At 38.6% G+C, this 18,911-nt stretch overlaps 3 protein-coding genes across 4 annotated transcripts; 1 reads left to right on the forward strand and 2 right to left on the reverse strand.

The window, feature by feature from the left end:
• Nucleotides 1-642: 642 nt before the first annotated feature.
• LOC113067796 (phosphomannomutase 1-like) lies at nucleotides 643-8,790 on the forward strand. Of its 2 annotated transcripts, XM_026240266.1 has the most exons (9): nucleotides 643-711; nucleotides 871-956; nucleotides 1,704-1,821; nucleotides 2,745-2,821; nucleotides 2,987-3,078; nucleotides 3,171-3,270; nucleotides 3,743-3,818; nucleotides 6,345-6,460; nucleotides 6,556-8,790. In XM_026240266.1, exons 2-9 carry the CDS (start codon nucleotides 873-875, stop codon nucleotides 6,676-6,678), a joined length of 786 nt encoding a protein of 261 aa, XP_026096051.1. In that variant the 5' UTR covers nucleotides 643-711; nucleotides 871-872; the 3' UTR covers nucleotides 6,679-8,790. The 2 variants fall into 2 exon arrangements, with proteins under 2 accessions (XP_026096051.1, XP_026096050.1); XM_026240265.1 differs by having other exon boundaries at nucleotides 656-956.
• A 136-nt stretch (nucleotides 8,791-8,926) lies between these two features.
• LOC113067815 (cold shock domain-containing protein C2-like) lies at nucleotides 8,927-13,941 on the reverse strand. Its single transcript, XM_026240291.1, has 4 exons — nucleotides 13,705-13,941; nucleotides 11,646-11,880; nucleotides 10,742-10,864; nucleotides 8,927-10,470 (listed from the first exon to the last, which is right to left on the reverse strand). The coding sequence occupies exons 2-4, from the start codon at nucleotides 11,822-11,824 to the stop codon at nucleotides 10,308-10,310; spliced, it is 465 nt and encodes a 154-aa protein (XP_026096076.1). The 5' UTR covers nucleotides 11,825-11,880; nucleotides 13,705-13,941; the 3' UTR covers nucleotides 8,927-10,307.
• Nucleotides 13,942-14,464: 523 nt separating this feature from the next.
• Nucleotides 14,465-17,408, reverse strand: LOC113067807 (DNA-directed RNA polymerase III subunit RPC8). The gene is made up of 6 exons (XM_026240276.1): nucleotides 16,920-17,408; nucleotides 16,672-16,768; nucleotides 16,505-16,591; nucleotides 15,264-15,327; nucleotides 14,919-15,150; nucleotides 14,465-14,830 (listed from the first exon to the last, which is right to left on the reverse strand). The coding sequence occupies exons 1-6, from the start codon at nucleotides 17,028-17,030 to the stop codon at nucleotides 14,780-14,782; spliced, it is 642 nt and encodes a 213-aa protein (XP_026096061.1). The 5' UTR covers nucleotides 17,031-17,408; the 3' UTR covers nucleotides 14,465-14,779.
• Between the last annotated feature and the right edge of the window lie 1,503 nt (nucleotides 17,409-18,911).

Genomic DNA, 18,911 nt, shown 5'->3' on the forward strand with positions numbered 1-18,911 from the left:
TGAAGACTAGCATTTTAACATTATATCAGGACACTGTGTTCTCCGTTTTCTGAATTAGCCTAGTGTGTAATGAAAGATCTGTAGTGCATATATTATTGACTTAGTTATAGGCTATGTGTATGATTTGAAAGCTTTGTTTGATTTTGACTACAGGTTTTGAAGCGATTGTTTGATTTTGCCTGAAGAGTCAGGGGTTTTGTGAAGTTAATTTGCAGATTTGGATTTGTGTTGAAGGTTTTGAGAAAATGAGTTATGGTATCAAGAAATGCGTTTTAGGTATTCAGAAAAAATGTAAACTATGTTTATTTCTCTTTCTCTCTCTGTCTAAATGTATATAGGTTGATGTGAATGTTGACTGTTTCACTCTGCCCCTAGAACCAAAAAGCCCAACAACTCCCCCACCGTTCATTCCCTCATTACATTTAGGCTAGTTGAAAATACCTTATTGATCTTATATTGTTATTTCCCGGAATGCTGCCTCAGTTGTTGAAGTTATTGTTATTCTCAGCTGTAATAAGTAGGTGAGAGTTATCTCCGAGTTTAACCGTGCTCGTTACGCCCCCTTCAAGCACGTGACCAGACTCCGCGGATTTGATTGGCTGAGGCCAGGCCCCTCCCCAGGGCAGAGAGAAGCACATGTCTGGATTCATTCACACTCAGCAGTGATCATGTAGCCCGCAGTAAAGACTGTAATCATAGTAAACAACACTCGTCAGTATTCATGTCTTTATCTATCGGTTTCAAGACTAGAGTCTGTTTATATTCTTGTGCATTAACTCATCTTAAATCATTTAGAGTCTGATTTGTATATATTTAATTGTCTTTGATTTTAATTGAATTTTATGTCTACTTCAACTGCTCGACAAGAAGAAATGGATAGAAAGTCTCGTGTAGCCGGAGGTCGAAATGTGTTGTGCTTGTTTGATGTGGACGGAACGCTGACACCCCCGAGAGAGGTACATTTATACTTTATTTAGAAACCTCTTTTATCCACAAGATAGCTTTGAGATAACATTACATGTAAGAGAAAATAAGCTTATGCATAACAGTTAAGGGGTTATAAATGATGCGTCCTCTCTTCTCTGATGAGATTGACATCTTGATCCCATGTAGCAATGTTTCTTTCTGCAGCGCTGATGTGTGTGTAAAGCATGTCTCGTGAGTGTGTGTGTGTGTGTGTGTGTTATTAGTGTACGAGTGTGTGTTTGTATAATATGGAACACACGTTCTGCACGTAGCCTATACAGAAGCCAGTGTCCCATACAACGATGGTAAGGGGATGATTTGGGGAAATGTAACAGGCATGTGTTAACACACACACAGAAATACCGTTTTACAACGATAAAAGCCCACTCACACCAAGATGCGATAGCGATCAAGTTTTAAACCCGGAAAACGCCAAACGGTGCCGTTTGTATCACTATTACATCAATTCACAAAGGGAACATCATGTTGGTGTGGACGTGAACGGTAATGCATTAGTCTGTTTTAATCACTGACAGAGCTGCAAACATGATGTTTTATGAGACTAGACAATGTTACTCTTTAGCCAATTTAGACTATTGGACACAAGAATCCTCTGAAACCTGTTGAACAGATGGATGTCACTGTTCAATGGACTCATAAATCAGTTTGAGTGGCATTGAAGCCACAGGTCACATCAGAAACCCTCCAGTGATGTGATACTGTTTGTGTGTCTGCAGAAGATCGACCCTGAGCTGGATGATTTCTTCCAGGCCTTGAGAAAGAAGGTGAAGATCGGCGTGGTGGGCGGCTCAGATTATTCCAAAATCGCAGAACAGCTCGGAGACGGAGATGAAGGTTAGAGGATGGACACTTCATCACAGAAGCCAGCAGCCGTCTCGAGGCATAGGATCATTAGTCAAGCATGTGTTTAATGTGTTTTGGATGTTGCATGAGATAATGCAGGAACTGGTTTGACTGGATCTCTGAGTCAACTCAAACATTGGCACAACAACCAATATCCAAAATTCCCCCAGTAGAAACCAATTGATTAAATTTGAGACCAAGGATGAACGGTTGTGAAATCAACACCAGAAGATGTCACTACCACAGCTGACCAAAGTAAAAGATAGATAAAAGACAGATTTTTAAAACAGAAAAACAAGAGAGCAGACACGTGAGATTACTAGGGTGTGAGAAACATCGCAGAAGTTATTGCTTTGAGGAAAAAGCATCTACAAAATGTAAAATGCAAATGTTAATTGGCAAGATTCGGTCTTAACTGTGGTTGTTAATTTCTGTTTCAACTCCATGCTTGACTTTTCTTTTATCGATCAGTTTCTAGTTTCATCCGTGTTTGATGATTATCAGTGTAGCATGTGGCATACTGGTATTGAATTGTGCAGATCTGATTAGATAAACCAAGAAATCATGATTGTATCAGACTGAGAACAGGACACTTTAGCACCGAATGCAACTGCATTCTCACTCGAACTAGAATCAGATTGTGTTGTTGCAATAATGACAGCTATTCGTTGCCATAAATTATAAAGTTATCCAGTCAAAAATAACAAAAACAAAACAAACAGGTGTGATGTTGAATGAATCAGAAAGAGCAGTGAAGCTCTGAGTGTGTAAATGAGCTTGTTTACATCAGTATGTGTGTGTTGTGTAATACAGGTAAAGGTCACCAGGCTGATGATAAGCTGTTCACCAGGGCAGATGTGTTTCCAGCACTTTGATTGCGTCTCATTCTGTTGTTTTGTTCTTTCTCGCTGCAGTCATACACAAGTTTGACTACGTCTTTGCAGAAAATGGAACTGTACAATATAAAGACGGCAAACTCATCTCCAAACAGGTGATTGATTTTGTGTGTCTGTAGATCCTGAGGAAAAAAAAAAGTCTTGCATGTTTTAAATACGATAGAAGTTCTTTAATGGTGCTGTTACCAAACTGGAATTCTTTTTAGAACTTTGATTGGAAGACTCTAAAAGTGTCTTAATGTTTTAAATCTGTTTCTCAGGCCATCCAGAATCATCTGGGCGAGGAGTTACTGCAGGATCTCATCAACTTCTGTCTCAGCTACATGGGGCTCATCAAACTACCCAAGAAACGGTAAAAAACACTCCAGAGCTGGTCACCTGTAATGTCTTCACAATTCAGAAAACCACATTTAATAACCAACCACATCTCTCTCTCTCTCTCAGAGGGACGTTCATTGAGTTTCGTAACGGCATGATCAACATCTCACCCATCGGACGCAGCTGCACGCTAGAAGAGCGGATCGAGTTCTCTGAAATCGACAAGGTACTCTGTTTACAAGAGCTTTAGTTTTCCCATAATGGGCCTTTTTTCCATGTTTCTCAGCAGCGGAAGATGTCATAACTTCAAGTGCAAGAGCAGTGAATGGGAGAGTACCACAAATATATTGTTTGCATTCCCATTGCTCTAAATACAAAAGAAAAACTCCACGATAGTGTTTTCACAACTTAAAGGAAGTGATAATGGCAATCAGAAGAGAAAACAATGTCAAATTTACCGTCCTTCCCATAGACGCGGCATTAGAAACACCCTCACATTAGCATTTCAAGAGCGATGAAACACAGTCAAACAATTTGCCAGTGAAATGTGTATTTACATCCAGAGTTAAGCAAAGTTGGAGCGTTGTCATTGGACGATCTGTGTTCCTGAAGTGATGGTTTTCATTTAAAGCACTAATGAATCTAAACGCACATTAAAACCAACCCAAAACTTCAATGCAAACTGTCCTGTCCCGCAGAGAGAGAAGATACGAGAGAAGTTTGTGGCGGCTCTGCAGAAGGAGTTTGCTGGAAAAGGCCTGCGGTTTACCAGAGGTGAGCAGGAAATGACATCACCAGCTCTCTGATGATCTGAAGCAACTGATCTGTGCTGAAACTGAGCTGTTTTTACCTGCACAGCACATAAGACACACACACACACGCACGCGCTATCTGGGTTAAAGGTGATTAGCGAGCGCTAACGGATGCACTGGTGTGTGTTGACAGACCAGTGACCTGTGAGAGAAATATTTACTCAACAACCTGTTTGCGTTTGATCCATATGTACACACACACACACACACGCCGGTGGTGCGTTAGCTTTGACGTCTGGAGTCCATCTTCAGCAGCTTTGCCTGTAATGTGTAGCTCAGTTTCTCACAGCCTGGCTTTGTGTTTTTCTTTTCTGTGTGATGGACAGTCGGAGGGGGAGGGGCCAGGGGTGTGAGGCGATCAAGCCCTCTGATTGGCTGTTGCTTGAGCAACCATTGGGTCAGTGCAGGAATGCAGTCCAGTGGAGGGACACTGATGAGTGTCTGTGTGAGTTGAGGGTGTGTGGGACGATAATTAATTTTTAACGACTGATTTCAGCCTGCAGTGTTTCTTAATCTCTCTGAGGACAAACAGTCACACAGTTCACGTCTCTGAAGACGGAGCGTCTCACACACAAAACGGGTCATTACTGTAAGAATGAGCTTCAGGGCTTGTAAACTCATTTAACTCTGTTTCACTGCTGAGCTGAGGCTTTAAAACCTCTGGAAGGGTTCATTCACTAAATGACAGATTGACCTTATAAAACCTCCTGTGTCCAAGGCCTCGAAATCAAACCTTTGCTGAAAAACCTGTTGCACATTATATTCATCTGATTGATAGTTTTGACTTTTTCTTTAGCTAGTAAAATGTCTTTTAGTATAAATGTGCAAATATCCACCCTCAGCTTGTGGTTCCTGTGTCGTTTTGTTGTGAAAGCTTTACTGATTTTTATAAGGCAAACGTAAGAATAATTATTGATACATAAGATACTGATCGTAATATTTCCAGATGAACACTTACTGGACTAAAAAAACTTACTTTCTTAATCCTCTTCATCCCCAATGAGACATAAGGCCGCAACTTTATTTTATTATCCAGACATCTTTTTTATATATATATATATATATATAGAAAAAATCAGTGTCAAATATGATCATCAAGGTTTTCACAAAAACAAAGTTTTATAAAAGTATTAACTTCACATTTCAGCCTTTAAAATGTGTTTTTAAGAAAAATGGAAGCAAAAGTGTCATTTATATTAATTTAAACAATTATTATCAATCATTTATTATGTTAATTAAATAACATACTACTAACTTAATTGTTTACATTTTTTACACTGTTATCTTCTGGCCTATCCACTATGATTAAAGGCTGTAATTCATTGAATATGAACGCTGCACATTTCAAAGTCTGCTGCTGGATGGTTTTTGTACTGCTGTTCCTGTTGAAACTGATATATTTCTTTGGTTCCAAAAGCACCACCTGCTGGCAGAGAATTAATTAGCATTTTTAATATTTGACAACTTTTTTAAACATTTACATCTGTGTTTCCTGCATAAAGATTGAGGGTTAATTTTCACATTGGTCTGAAAAAAAACAGAAGACAAGCTTATTAAAAATGAACATTCATTCTCTGCCAGCAGGTGGTGCTTTTGGAACAATAGAAATATACCGGTTTCCCCGATAAAACCAGCAGCACAAAACCAGATATTCAATGAAATTACAGCCTTTAATCATCACATTAAGCACATTAATCATTAACAACCCTTGCTGTAGGACCCAAACGCTACTGAGCTGACCTTGATGTGTGCTTGATATAAATTTGATTTTGTTAGAAAAAAGAGTTTGGCATTTATTTATTTCACTATGTCAAAAGGCTTTGTGGTCGCATCTAAATGCATCTCACAGTCCGTATTCTGTTATAAAGATCTTATTGATTTACAGTACAAGCATCAGAAATTCATCTTACTTTTTGCCACATAAATATAAGCATCTGCACCAAACTGCACAATGTTGCTCATTTCGTTTCTTTCCCCTGTTTTCACACTATATTATACTATGTGAGCCATGAAAGCTTGATGGATCAAATATGATATTTAACAAAAACATATGGAATTTTTATTATTGTTGTATTTTTTTTTTGTTTAAAGGTTAAAAAATGGTTAAATTTACTTTAGTTTTTTTTAGTTTTTTTTTTTTTTTTTATGTAATAGGCTTTACAGGGTTAACTATCAGAGAAGCAGCCTACATTTATTTATTTAACCAATCAAAAGAACTGTGTACCTGTTATTAAATTACATGTTCCGGTTTGCTGGCCTCATATTGGCTGGCATGTGTTAGGACAGTGTTATAATGTATGGGATGAGAGCCGGTTAGAGGTATCAAACATCTTTCACTACACCTCTTCTGAACACTATCTCCAAACCTTTGACTTGGAAAAACACTACAGCCATAAAACTTGATGCTCAAGGTTACACCAGTTGTAAATGAATCAAACCGTCTTTTCATAAATGTCCTCTTAATTGAGGGTTTTGTCATTGTCTGCAGGGGGTTTGATCAGTTTCGACATCTTCCCAGAGGGCTGGGACAAACGCCTCTGTCTGGAAGTCCTGGAGCAGGAAGGACTGGACGCCATCTACTTTTTCGGCAATGAAACTTCATTGGTACATGATTGAATGTCTCTGTATATATATATATATATATATATAATGTTAATGTGTTTATGCCTATTTATTAATCATATGTGTTGACTGTTTAGGGTGGAAATGACTACGAGATCTTCGAAGACCCTCGTACCATCGGCTTCACCGTCTGCTCCCCTGAAGACACGGCGCGGCTCTGCAGAGAGATGTTCTTTAACGCTCCACCCAACGAGGCGTGAAAGTGTGCGTCTGTGTGCACCTGCACGTACACAGACCGCCTGTGTGCAGCACTACTGCGCCCGCTGCTGGACACTGTGGGTAACACAGTCTGACAACCATCAGACATCCAGACAGAGCCAAACCACTGCTGATCCACAGACTACAGGGACTGTATATACATATCACTGACACAGCCTCATCAGTGTGCTCATAGTTTTAGAAACATTTTAATGGTTTCAAATCTAAAGATTTACCCTCTTTTTATAATAAAAGCTGTTGTCCTGTAGCCACGTTCGCACTGCAACATTTCCGGAGTGACCGATATATATAAAATAATGACTGATTCACAGGAAACAGGACTCACTCCAGAAATGTTGATGGTTGACACAATGCAGGGTTTGACGGCTCAAAACTGTGAACTTAAAACATGGAAGCCAGCCTTATTTAACTCTGCTTTTTTTTTAACCAAAGTAACATTAGCAATCAGTTTTTAGTAAGTGTTGTGTGTTTGTTTACCCAGTGTGCTCTTTCACATAACGGTGCTAATTTAGTTAAATGAATTAAATGATTACATTTTTAAAAAGAATTAGGGGAATAATAGAAATATTGTACAATTTATGGTAAAATCATGCATTTTAAATGTTTTACTTTAAAATATTCGCACTTCCACTCTTAATATATGCTCATTAAATATTGTCTTGCCGCATTGACAATAACAAACATTACAGGAATCACAACGACTATATGATATCTTTACCGTCGAAAGTGTGACAAAACGTTGAGTAGTTTTCATACCTGGACATTAATGTTGGTCATTTAGCATTTCTGTCGGATATTAAACGTTTAGCTATAACCTACATCTTACCTCACATTCTTCAACCATTAAAACTTAAGCATAGCACTGGAATATTCGCTCAGCTTCTTTGAACCGCAAACGTTGCCTCCTTTTATTTGATTGGCCATCTCAAATATTTCACATTGATGAGCGCCTTTATAGGCAGAAACAAATGAAACCTGTCATAAACTGAGCAATAAAGTGCAGGTGAGCAGCATCAAGAATATCAGAAACTAAAAGACAAATCTGGCCATATCTGATTCTTAATCAGTTCTGCAGAGGTTACGGCCTTTGGTTGGTGAAATAGCTTATTGAAGTATGTATTTTTTAGAGTGTTTGCTCATCTGCACATCTATGACGTTTCCTTTCAGATGTCTGTAAGATGTCTTTAAGATGTTTATGATTTAGAATGCATGTAAAACTGAGATCTTAAAAATGTCTGTCAGATGTTTATAAACAGCAGATGTTTTCCAGACCAAGCAATCTTTAATAGTGAGGATCAAAAGAGCATTCGCTTCCATGTTGAGTTCAAGTTTTGTTCTGCTTCTCTGATCTTATTTACTGTTGCAGGTGATTTGAGATGTGAGATGTCTGTGTTTAATTGAATGTGGATTGTTCATCCCCGTCTGTACTCTTGGACTGGCCTCCGAGATATTTACAAGATTATGACAGCTCTGCATATTTAAGTGTTTGTTGTATAGTATATAGTGTAGAGGATATGAGATTGCCGGAAATGATAAAACCTCATCAGATTTGACACCGTGTTAAAATATTAGTTGATTGATATGTGGAATCGCTCTCTTTTACGTGATATTTATGTGTGAATCATTCCAGCCAGAGTCAGCGTCGGCGCTGAAACACTCCTGAAAACACGGCGCTGATCTCATAGATTTCCAGGGCATTGTGAGACGTTTAACTGGATCTCAAGTATTTCTAATTCAGAATCAATAGTCCGATTGATCTCGTGCTATGAATGTTGCTTTATATCTGATTGCATAAATGCACTTTAACTTGAATTGATTCATATCCAAAAATTACACAGCTGATGTAAACCGTGCCATATTAAAGAAATCATGTGACCTTTTTAAGCAAACTCATTCATTGAATGTGTTTTTTTCTGTCACTCTTAAAAGAAAGTAAAGTTGTATCACTTCACTCACAAACTGAAACAGGAATGTTATTTTCACGAAATTTGAAAGAAAGAAAAAAATCAGTGTAAAATGCAAATGCTGATATGCCTTGTGATGAACCATGAATGTGTCTGTTTATTTTAAATACACGTTTTTTTCTTAATGAATTGTACTAGAGTCTGGTCTGTTTATCAATGCTTAAGGTGTATGTTTAGGTGTTATAACGAATGCAATATTGCCATGCAAACATTAGCCTACTTTTATGATTAATAACAGGCTTTGCAGTAAGATAGACTACAAATGTGTACATCATGAATTAATTTTATTAGTACTGCAAAGTGCACACGGTGATGATGTTGACCACAGTGATCTGAGCTCTAGAAAGTGCTGAAAATAAAAATAAAAAACATTTAAAAACAAACATCAGTTGAAGCCCAAGTGAGATTCAGAAGCATAGAAATCTGATGACAAACTGAAGAACATGCTACTGATCACGTGACCAAACGAACAACACAACCGTTCTTCACGTGACTGGATCTCTGATCACACAATGAACAACACATACAGCAAAAACAACACAAGATCTTTAGCATCACTAGTACTACTGCTGTTTAAATGCATTTACTAGCCGACTGTTATTCTTCAGCTGTCTACAAAATGCTGCTTTTTGCCCTGAAAAGCTCCCGAGAAAGAGTTCTGGGAGAAGAAGTCAGTTTGGCAGTTTATATTTGGGGTTTCAAGTGCAATATTAGTCCATGATGCATCAGTTCCAGCATATATCACAGAACCTGCCAAGATCACATCTGAGTCATACTTCACCCTGAACTCTGATGGAAAAGATTTTGTTTCATGAAAATTAAGGTTGACTTTAGGACATTGAGATTTTTATTTTTTTTTGCATTGTGACTTTTATGAGAATAAAGCATCTACCCTCAAAAATGTTCATTACTTTTTTAGACAAAACACTGAATGCTGCACTGTTTTTTTTTTTAATCAACATTTTTATTCTCAGTTTTGATTCCCATGATTTTTAAATTCAAATCTGTAAAGTGCATGAATACATCTAACTGCATTGAGCCAGTACAACTAATTCAATCATGATATTTAATGTTTTACAGTTTAACTAAGATTTTATTTCCCTGCAGTGTTATTAATTTTGGGGGAAATGTGTTTAATTGTCCTGATAATTTTATGGAGGACATAATAAAATTTTTCCATTTTGATTTTGGCGTGAATATAACTGTGAATATGTTATGATCTGGACAGGTTTTTGTGAGATCCACTCCTATTACCATATTACCATCCATTTAACATTAATGCATAAAAAAAATAACAGCCACAAGTGTAGCGTGTGCCTCCGAATCAATGCGTTTGATTCTTTCTCAGTCCAGTTTGAGGATGTTCAACCATGATTTTACAGTTTCTCACACCACCAGACGACTCGTCGAAGCACAAACAAGCTCTACGCAAACTTCTGTTACGAATGTGACGTATATTCAGAGACGTTTCAAACCACATGGACGTGTGAAATAAATACTTGCGCAGAGTCTGTTTCAGGTCTGATGTTCCCGTAACGTTGCTCGTTCTGCTGAACTCAACATTCTCTGCCTCCTTCTACTTTCAAAAGCCTTCCCATGATGCTCTTCTGCATCCCCCCCCCCTGCAGTCCTGCTCCAACTGGATCCTAGGAGCTGATGATCTGGCCCGACCAGGTCTCGTGTTTGGTTCCTGGTTTGAGGTGCGTGATGATCACCTCCACGGCCTGGACCTTCAGGTTCTTGGGTGGGACTGGACAGACCTTGTATGTGACCTCATCTCCCTCCACAGGGACGTACTCTCCTTCAATACTGCCAGAGAGAGAGAGGGACGAGGGTTTACACCAACACAAGACAGTTTGAGATTAGAGATATGAAGCTGCTGCATCTGACAACATCTGACTGTGATTCTTCATCAGAACACAAACCTCACATTTCCTTCTACAGCACAGCTAGTTCAAATATCAGATTGTTTTGTAGGGTTGTTGTTATTATTATCTTTCCTTCTATTTTTCCTCTTGGTGTTGAAGTGTGAGGTGGAGCTGATTGTGATAACAGTGAAAGCAGAAGATCTCTGACTCACTCTGAGATGTGTACGAAGATGTCCTCTCCACCGTGAGCTGGTCTGATGTAGCCGTGACCCTTCGACCGCGAGAAGTTTTTACACACACCCTTAAAGACGGGACCTGCGTTTGCACGAACAGTCCTGCAGACAGACACACAGAGACCAGATTCACACAGATTCACTTGAATGCTTCAGAATAGCTAGTTCCTGTCAGTTCCACTAACGGGACACACTCTTAGAACTTTGGCAAGTTTCTCTCAGTAACGAACAAACGTATTCCAGTAACAGAACATCTGTTCTGAAGGACCTGGGCTTTAATATCAAAACGTTAAAGATCATTTATACAATGTTCATCTAACAGTTTATTTTAACATTTTAGATTTTAAGTTACTTGTTTCAGATGGCTCAGAGAATATTCAAGAGCCACGTCATGTTTGCAAAATGCTAAAGTTGAACATTAACGTTTAATCTAACGTACACATAATAAACTTGTTTAAACCTTTAAAAACTTGATGTTTTGAATCTTCTGAGAACATTCAGAAATAACATTTGTATAACTTAATGAGTTAAAAGGTTTTTAAACATTTGTTCTCTGGAAATCAACTGGAGGGTGTGGCGCTTGCAACACAAGGTCGTGGATTCGATCCCCAGATAACAAACTTACTTCTGAAAGCATCCAATGCATGACTGTAAGTTTAAATGTGCAGTCACATAAAGAAATCTGTGGTGTGTTATCAATAGTGAACCCATTGCGAAATCTGTGTAGGGGGATCTTTCACCCTTTCTCCCAGCTAACAAATTTTGGTTCTTTCTTTCTTGACGAAAATAGAACGTTCCCTTTAGGTACCGTTAGGGGAACATTCGGGGAACCTAAAGGGAACGTTCTATTTACGTTCCAAGAAGGTTCTCAGAACATACTTACGCGGAGTAAGTGCGCGTGCGTTTGGTGGGCAGGGGACTCGGTAACTCCCCGGGCTGCAGTGCGGCTCGTTCCCAAACACGGCTCCCTTCTCTCAGGAACGGGAACGACAGGGACAGCGGGGCCGAGCGCGGGGATCGCAGAGACGGGTCCGCCGCGGGCGACAGCTCCGGTTCCGCCATGCTCACTGCGTCGGTTTGCTCTCTGAGCTCCGGATGCTCGCGGAAGACGAGGTTACCTGTGGGAGAAACAATAAACTCCCATCACATCCAGCGCGTTATTAGTGCCAGCTGCAGCTCCCTCTGACGCACGCTGTGCGGTGTGTTTATTGACGAATGCTCCGTGCACGCACTTTGATCTGTTTTTATTTGCAGTGGCACAGATTGTGCAGTGAGGAGCGACGTGCAGTAAAGCAGCTTCTGCACTGGCATTAGTCTGTGCTTCACAAAGCCTCTGTGTAGCCTATGTGTGTGTGTTAGTTTGTGTGAGTTTACATTCAAGACGGTTTGCGCCCGGGGCGCGAGTGCTGCGTGCCCGGTTCCTCGCGCACAAAAGCCCGTATTGTGTTCAGAGAAGCATTCCAGAACACAAGGAGCCGTTCTGCGATCAGACTGAACTGTACTTCTCTTGTAGGCCTGCTGGCCGTCAGATGTATATTTCATTAAAAGGATAGCGCACAAACCTATTTATGTGCAACTGATGTGTATTGTGTATAACACTGATGAAAACAACAGAAACCATCACAATTTGTAAAAATATATATTCCAGACTTTTCAAGGGCCCTCTCTTCTTTTGGGGCCCTGGTAATCAGTACTGGTTTTACCCCCAGTCCAACGCCCCTGAAAATTGGACTTGTATTGGTATAATGGGAAGTGTAAGAGACTCTCTGGGACTCTACTGTCGCCTTCTATTGGTGGCTTGTTAAAACCACTAAATCCTAATGGAATATGGCCAAAAAACAACAACAACAACAACAACAACAAAAAACACTATGAAATACCTTTTTGATGGTTTTAATGACTAAAGGTTTATGGTTTTGTTTTTAATTGTTTTTGTAGCCTAGTAGAAACCAATATAATTTATGTGGTGGGTTCTATTTGTACTATTATTATTGTTGTTGTTGTTTATTTATTTTTTTGCAGCCTTGCCTAAGATAATGTCCCACAATGCACTGCTTAGTTGACCTTATGCTGCAGCTACAAACAAACCGAGATTAAACAGGTTATCAGATGTTTTTTTAATAATTTCTTTTTTGAGTTTATAAAGTTGGATTGAAGTTGCAAGCAATGTTCATTCTGACCTAACAGTATGCTACATCAGGTGTCAGATGTATTTTAGGTTGATAGTCTCTGTAGGGTTCACGCGTTTGAAATGAATGTTGGACGCGAAATCTGGCCTCGTGACGTCGGAGCTGATGCTGGTTCTGCCATTATGAAATAACTTTGGCATCACCGCTTATGGAATAAAATTTCTCATATAATGACAGCACAAAAAATATATAGTAGATGTACGATATGATCTGCATTCAGTGATAGCATACATTTGACCAAAATCGAACCAAAAGGACAATGACGCAATCACGTACAAGAACAAGCGACAGTAAAGCTGTTTACACTTTTTCACACGATTGTTTTGACTCAAAATAAAAAAAGAACCGCGGCAAAATGAATAGAACTGGCGCCGAACTCTTACACGTCAGGTTTGTGTTGAGGAACGCTTGATGGTTCGAAGATGCGGTTCCTTTGATCTCGCGCTCAGCAGCATCAGCCGCTTCCAGAATGTTCCTGACGCAATCTCCTCCGCTGACTTACTGGACAGCATCTCTCTAGAGGCGTCATCTGTGCCTTTATTTATACACAATCTACACTTATAATAACTGCAGTGTAGGAAGGCGCGCTAAGTTTTGAAAAACGAGCGGACATCAACAAAAGCGCGGTGCGACGGGATCACGCCTAATCATTTTAACATTGTTTTAGATTACATATTCGCTTATTTATAGTACAGACATTACAAGTATAAAAAACTGAAATAAAAAATAAATGGATCAAATGCAGAAACTTACAGCCGCTGTGTGGAGTTGACAGATGCTCCGGTCCTGTCGATCGCCGTTATGTAACGTTAAGATGAAATACAGGCTAGGGTCTGGTTCATACAGACTATGGTGCAAACCCGCAGTGAGGAGCTCGTGTGCTGGAGGAGATCCCCGTAAGCACGCTTTTACCGGGAGAACCCACGCGCTTGTTCAATGTTCATGCATCACCGAATCCCGAAGATGACGCACTGAAGCCGTTCAGATGAGTCACTCCCATCACTAGACTGTCTCGTGTCGAGAGATTATGTAAACAGCAGTCAGCCTGCAATACATACAACCCCAGTAGTATCATCTATTATAGACTATAGTAGTCAACACTTGAGTGGATCAAAACCTTTCATCAACGTTGTTCTCAGGACAACTCTGATGCGTTTTTTTGATTCACTTCAAATGTACATATATACATATACATTTATGTGAATGCAAGTAATACTCTAATTATAACACGATGGTTATCATAACAATGTGGGGACAGAAATTCTGTTATAAAACATGACAAAAGTTAACATATCAATACACATTATTTGAATGTTTATGTGCAAAGCAAGTGTCCTTATTTGTTTACGATTATTTTGATTATTTATTATGATAAAGGAAAAAGTCCATAACTTAAAATAGAGACATTCTAAATTAAAAAAGGTTTAGCAGTCTTACATGTGTATATATATACTGTATATAATATAAATACAAAATACACAAAAAAATCATAATATAAATTCTTTTCATTTATTTCATTTTAAAATGTCAAAAGCAGGAGAAAAAAAAACATATACAGTTTCAGATGAAAATAATCCATTCAGTGTCAGAAAAAGATTATTTGCTAAAAGATTTTATAGAATTTACCTATAAAGTAAACTCCATAGGACACAGCAATACAACACAATAGTCCCGTTTAAATCGTTATAAAGGCTGTTTTATTAAGCATCTCCTATTGGCCGGCACCAGCTGCTCACTGATTGGTCCACAGCTCTTCAGTTCTGTGTGTAAATTAGTCTTATGAGAAGTTTCAGCTGATTTTTCATGCTTCATAACACAGATGAGACTGTTAACTGTTCCACCAGGACAGAAGACCCAGACCTGGTTCACTTACAGATCCCTGCAGAAAGAAAACAAGAGATGTGAGTGAATCATCAGTGTGTGATACTGCACAGACAAATGGTGGATTGACTCTCTAATATCCTCACGATGAGTGTGTAGGGAGCTTCTTTCTGCTGCGCGCTGTCCTCCAATCCTGCAGGTGGCGCTGTGGGGGCTGCGCTCGGCCCTTCCTTCTCTGCGCTGGGACCCGAGGGCGACGTGTCGATGAAGACCTCGTCCACCACCCGGAAGCGGATCTCCTCACCCTGGTCCATGTAGAGGTCGTGAGCGCCCTCGTCCGTCTCGTACTCCCACATCCACACCTGCTCCGCCTCATCGCTGTGCCAACCGTGAAGGAACAGAGCATGCTGGGAACATGATGCTACAAATACACTGCTAGCTCATCAACAGTGTCATGTTAATGTGTTGGTAGGAGCAATGACTCAGGATACAATTTAGCCGGCTGCTGTAGCGACTCTGGCGGGATTATGATGTCATCGAAGAATCCGAGGCTCACTGTGGAATCGACACTCATGATGTCATTATTCAGCTCATAACAACTTGTGACAACATGCAGGCTTTTCCAATTAACTTCCATGTTCTAATTAAGATCATTCCAGAAGTTACAATACTCTTAAACTACTTGAATAAAGGCTTGACAATGAATTTAAACCATAATGATCTACATGTAAGCATGTTATTTCACTATCACCCAGATACATATTTGGTATTATTTGAGTATTTTCTGGCTTCATGTTAATTTTAAATAGGTTCCTTGAAACTCTGTTTTACAAATTTTTTTGTATTTATTATTATTATATTTTGTATTTATCTATATAGTTTTTATTTATTTTTAGTACATGTTAAAAAAAAATACTAAAACAAAGTTAACTAGCTAGAATATATTTTTTAAAAAATTCAGTCAACATTTGTTTCAAGTAACAAAATGTTTGTTTGTTTCTTAAGTTTTAGTTTATTTTTTCGTTTTTTTAGTGCATCAAGCTAAACTAAAATGTTCAATTTTGCCCTGTCAACTAGCTAAAATTAAAAAGTTAAATAAACATTAAATTAAATAAAACATATATTATTATATTTGTGTTATATCCCTAAAACATATTTTATTTCAGTTAATGTAAATTTTAGCTTTTTATTTTTAAATTATTTGTAGTTGTTTTAGTACTTAAACTAAATGTTGCTGTTTTATATTTTTATTTTAATTAATTATTTTATTCCAAGTAACGTGTTTTTTTTTTTAGTTAATTTTAAAATTATTTTAGTATTTCAACTAAAGCTACATGAAAACAAGAAATGGTGTCTCAGCAAACAGCTGAAATAAGTTTAAGTATATAATTATAATTTTAATTTCAGTAACATAATTAGTAACATACATTTTTAGGTTATTTTACTACTTAAATTACATTACATTTAGCAGATGCTTTTATCCAAAGCGACTTTCAAATGAGGACAGTGATAGCAATCAAAAACAACAAAAGAGCAATGATATATAAGTGCTATAACAAGTCTCAGTTAGTTTTATATATATAAAAGATGAATTAAGGAACTAAATGAAAATGAGAAGTTGTGAAAATGTAGTTGAGAATATAAATTATTTCAATTAACTTTTATTTTTAGTTCTGATGATTCCAGCAGTGATGAACACTAGAAGAGAAAAGCAGATTTTTCCCTCTCTTACCATGAACACCTTCAGCACTGCAGCCTCTGATCTTTCCCACCAGAATCTCGTCCAGGAACGGGTGGAAAACCACATACCGAAAATGCACTGAGGAAGAGGAGAGAGAGAATGAGAGAATGAGGAGAGGGTTTGCTGGACACAGAGAGAAGGCAGTGAGGAACAGTCACCTTTAGTGTGGGACGCTCCATCTCCAGGAAAGATGTAGGAGTCCTCCAGTTTAGTGATGTCATACAGACACACACACAAGCCCACATTATACACCACCTGCAGAGTTCACACCACACACTTACAGACACCACTGCTTTAGGTCAAATAAAGGCAGCCCTGGTCATCAGAAGAACATTTTGAGAATTTCATTCTGGTATTTCTGTCTACATACATGATTCATGCTTTGTTTGGATGTCTCTCAGCTCACCTTGTTGGCGAGCTTCTTGTTGAGCTCCTCGGAGATCGCGTCGTTCAGCTGTCGGTGGAAACTCCACGGAGGAATCCGGACCGTGTCCACCATCTCCACCAGCACAAACATCCTCGACCAGACCCGAACCAGAACACGAACCAGACCAGAAGCGAAACAGAACTCTAAACGCTGTAACCACACTGAAACCGGACTATGAGATCTTACAGAGAGATCTTACAGATATATTACAGTACTGCGAGTAACTATGAACTTCTATTAGTTACTGGTTTATGAATCTGTCACTCTTAAATATGATGTTCCACAGCTTTGTCATATTAACAGCTTCCGCCGGCTGTGTTTCTGTGATGACAGATGATATCCAGCAGCTCCGGTTTATACATTTACACTATCAATAACCCAAAATCTGTCATTTGACTTGAGCGCACGGCATGACAACAGCCACACATGCGCCGATTTACGACACCGGCTGGCGCTTTACGGCACTGACGTCACGCGCCCGCATAACACCAGAGACGCCCAACGAAAAATACGTAAATCGCCTTAAAAGTACTTCATTTTTATGTTAGCTTTATGTTTATGTTAGCTCTACAGATATTAAAAACTAACATGAATTCATGATATTTAATGAGATGTTCATCCTGATATCTTAGACATCATTCTGTCAGAAGTGCAACACTTTGTTCAGTCAGAAACTCATGTAGAAGAGGTTCACATGCAGCTCACTGAGGAAGACTTTTTAAGACATCGTGACTGTCGTGTAAAAAGCATTGTACTAAATACCATCCATAAGCTCGTCTTTTGACTATTGTTTTCTTTTCGGATTTTCACTTTTCAAATATGAATATGAAGCACAGGACATACAGTGACATCTGCTGTTCATCTCCTTAATAATATTATATGTAATGCAGTATATTATCCGTGGGTAGAGGGCACTGCCCAGAGGCACACTCTCTAACAGTGATAATTATGGGACATTTGTAGGGTTAAATATATAAGTACCACCTCAGAAAGTATTTTACTTTCCATGTACCACCATGACCAACATTAAAATACAGTAGCATAGCAGGCCCAAGTATTCAGCTACAGCTCTGCATAGTTAAAAAAACGAGGCAGTTTCATTCCTAATAAGAATATTTATTGTTTTCAGCCACTTTAACATTGTAAATACACAGTTTTAACATTAACACTGCACTGTGCTTACATACAGGCAAAAAAAAAAAAAAAAAAAAAAGATTAAATTAAAATGTGTTGTAGCTAAACGTTAAAAGCTGTAATGTAGCCTACTTGTAAATGTAAAAACAAAACAAAACTTTACTCAAATAAAGAATAATGGTTTTAACATGAATTTATAATTTATTTATTGATTAATCTACGTACCACTAACGGGACTCTGTCACTTATGTCACTTTCCATTTAATTTAATTTAATTTAATTTCACACATCTTTTTCTCTCATTGCTTCGTTATGTTTAGAAACTACAATACCCATCATGCACGTCGTTACGCGCTGACCCTACGTCATCACGCCCCCTGCTGGTCACTGCTCTCGAACCAATGGGCAATCGCGGCTCGAGTTTTTCAGCCAATGGCTGCATTGTTGCTATGATATCTTTTATTTTTAGCCTTCCGTCGCACAGCCTCACGTTTGGAAACACTATTCCGCCAAATCAAATAGAGACGAAGTCAAACAAACACACCTGCCTCGGGAATACATCTGAGACCCTATAAAAATGTCAAATCGGCATGATTTTTAACTTATATGGGTTATGGAGAAGTTAAAACACATTATAGTATTTAAAAAAATCGAATATTGAGTAATATCTATAAAGTTTAAATGCGTTCAGGGCGTTTTTCCCAAACTTTTTACCGTTTGTTCATATGTGAAGGTATAGTTATTGCGCAAGATTTGACCAGTAAGTAGTTCCAGCTGAAAACACGTCATAGCGCAGGGCGGAGCGCGCGCGTGCGCTGAGATATAAATCCGCGAGGT

Source organism: Carassius auratus, linkage group LG28B (genome assembly GCF_003368295.1).
Source record: "Carassius auratus strain Wakin linkage group LG28B, ASM336829v1, whole genome shotgun sequence".
Classification (NCBI taxonomy): Eukaryota; Metazoa; Chordata; class Actinopteri; order Cypriniformes; family Cyprinidae; genus Carassius; species Carassius auratus.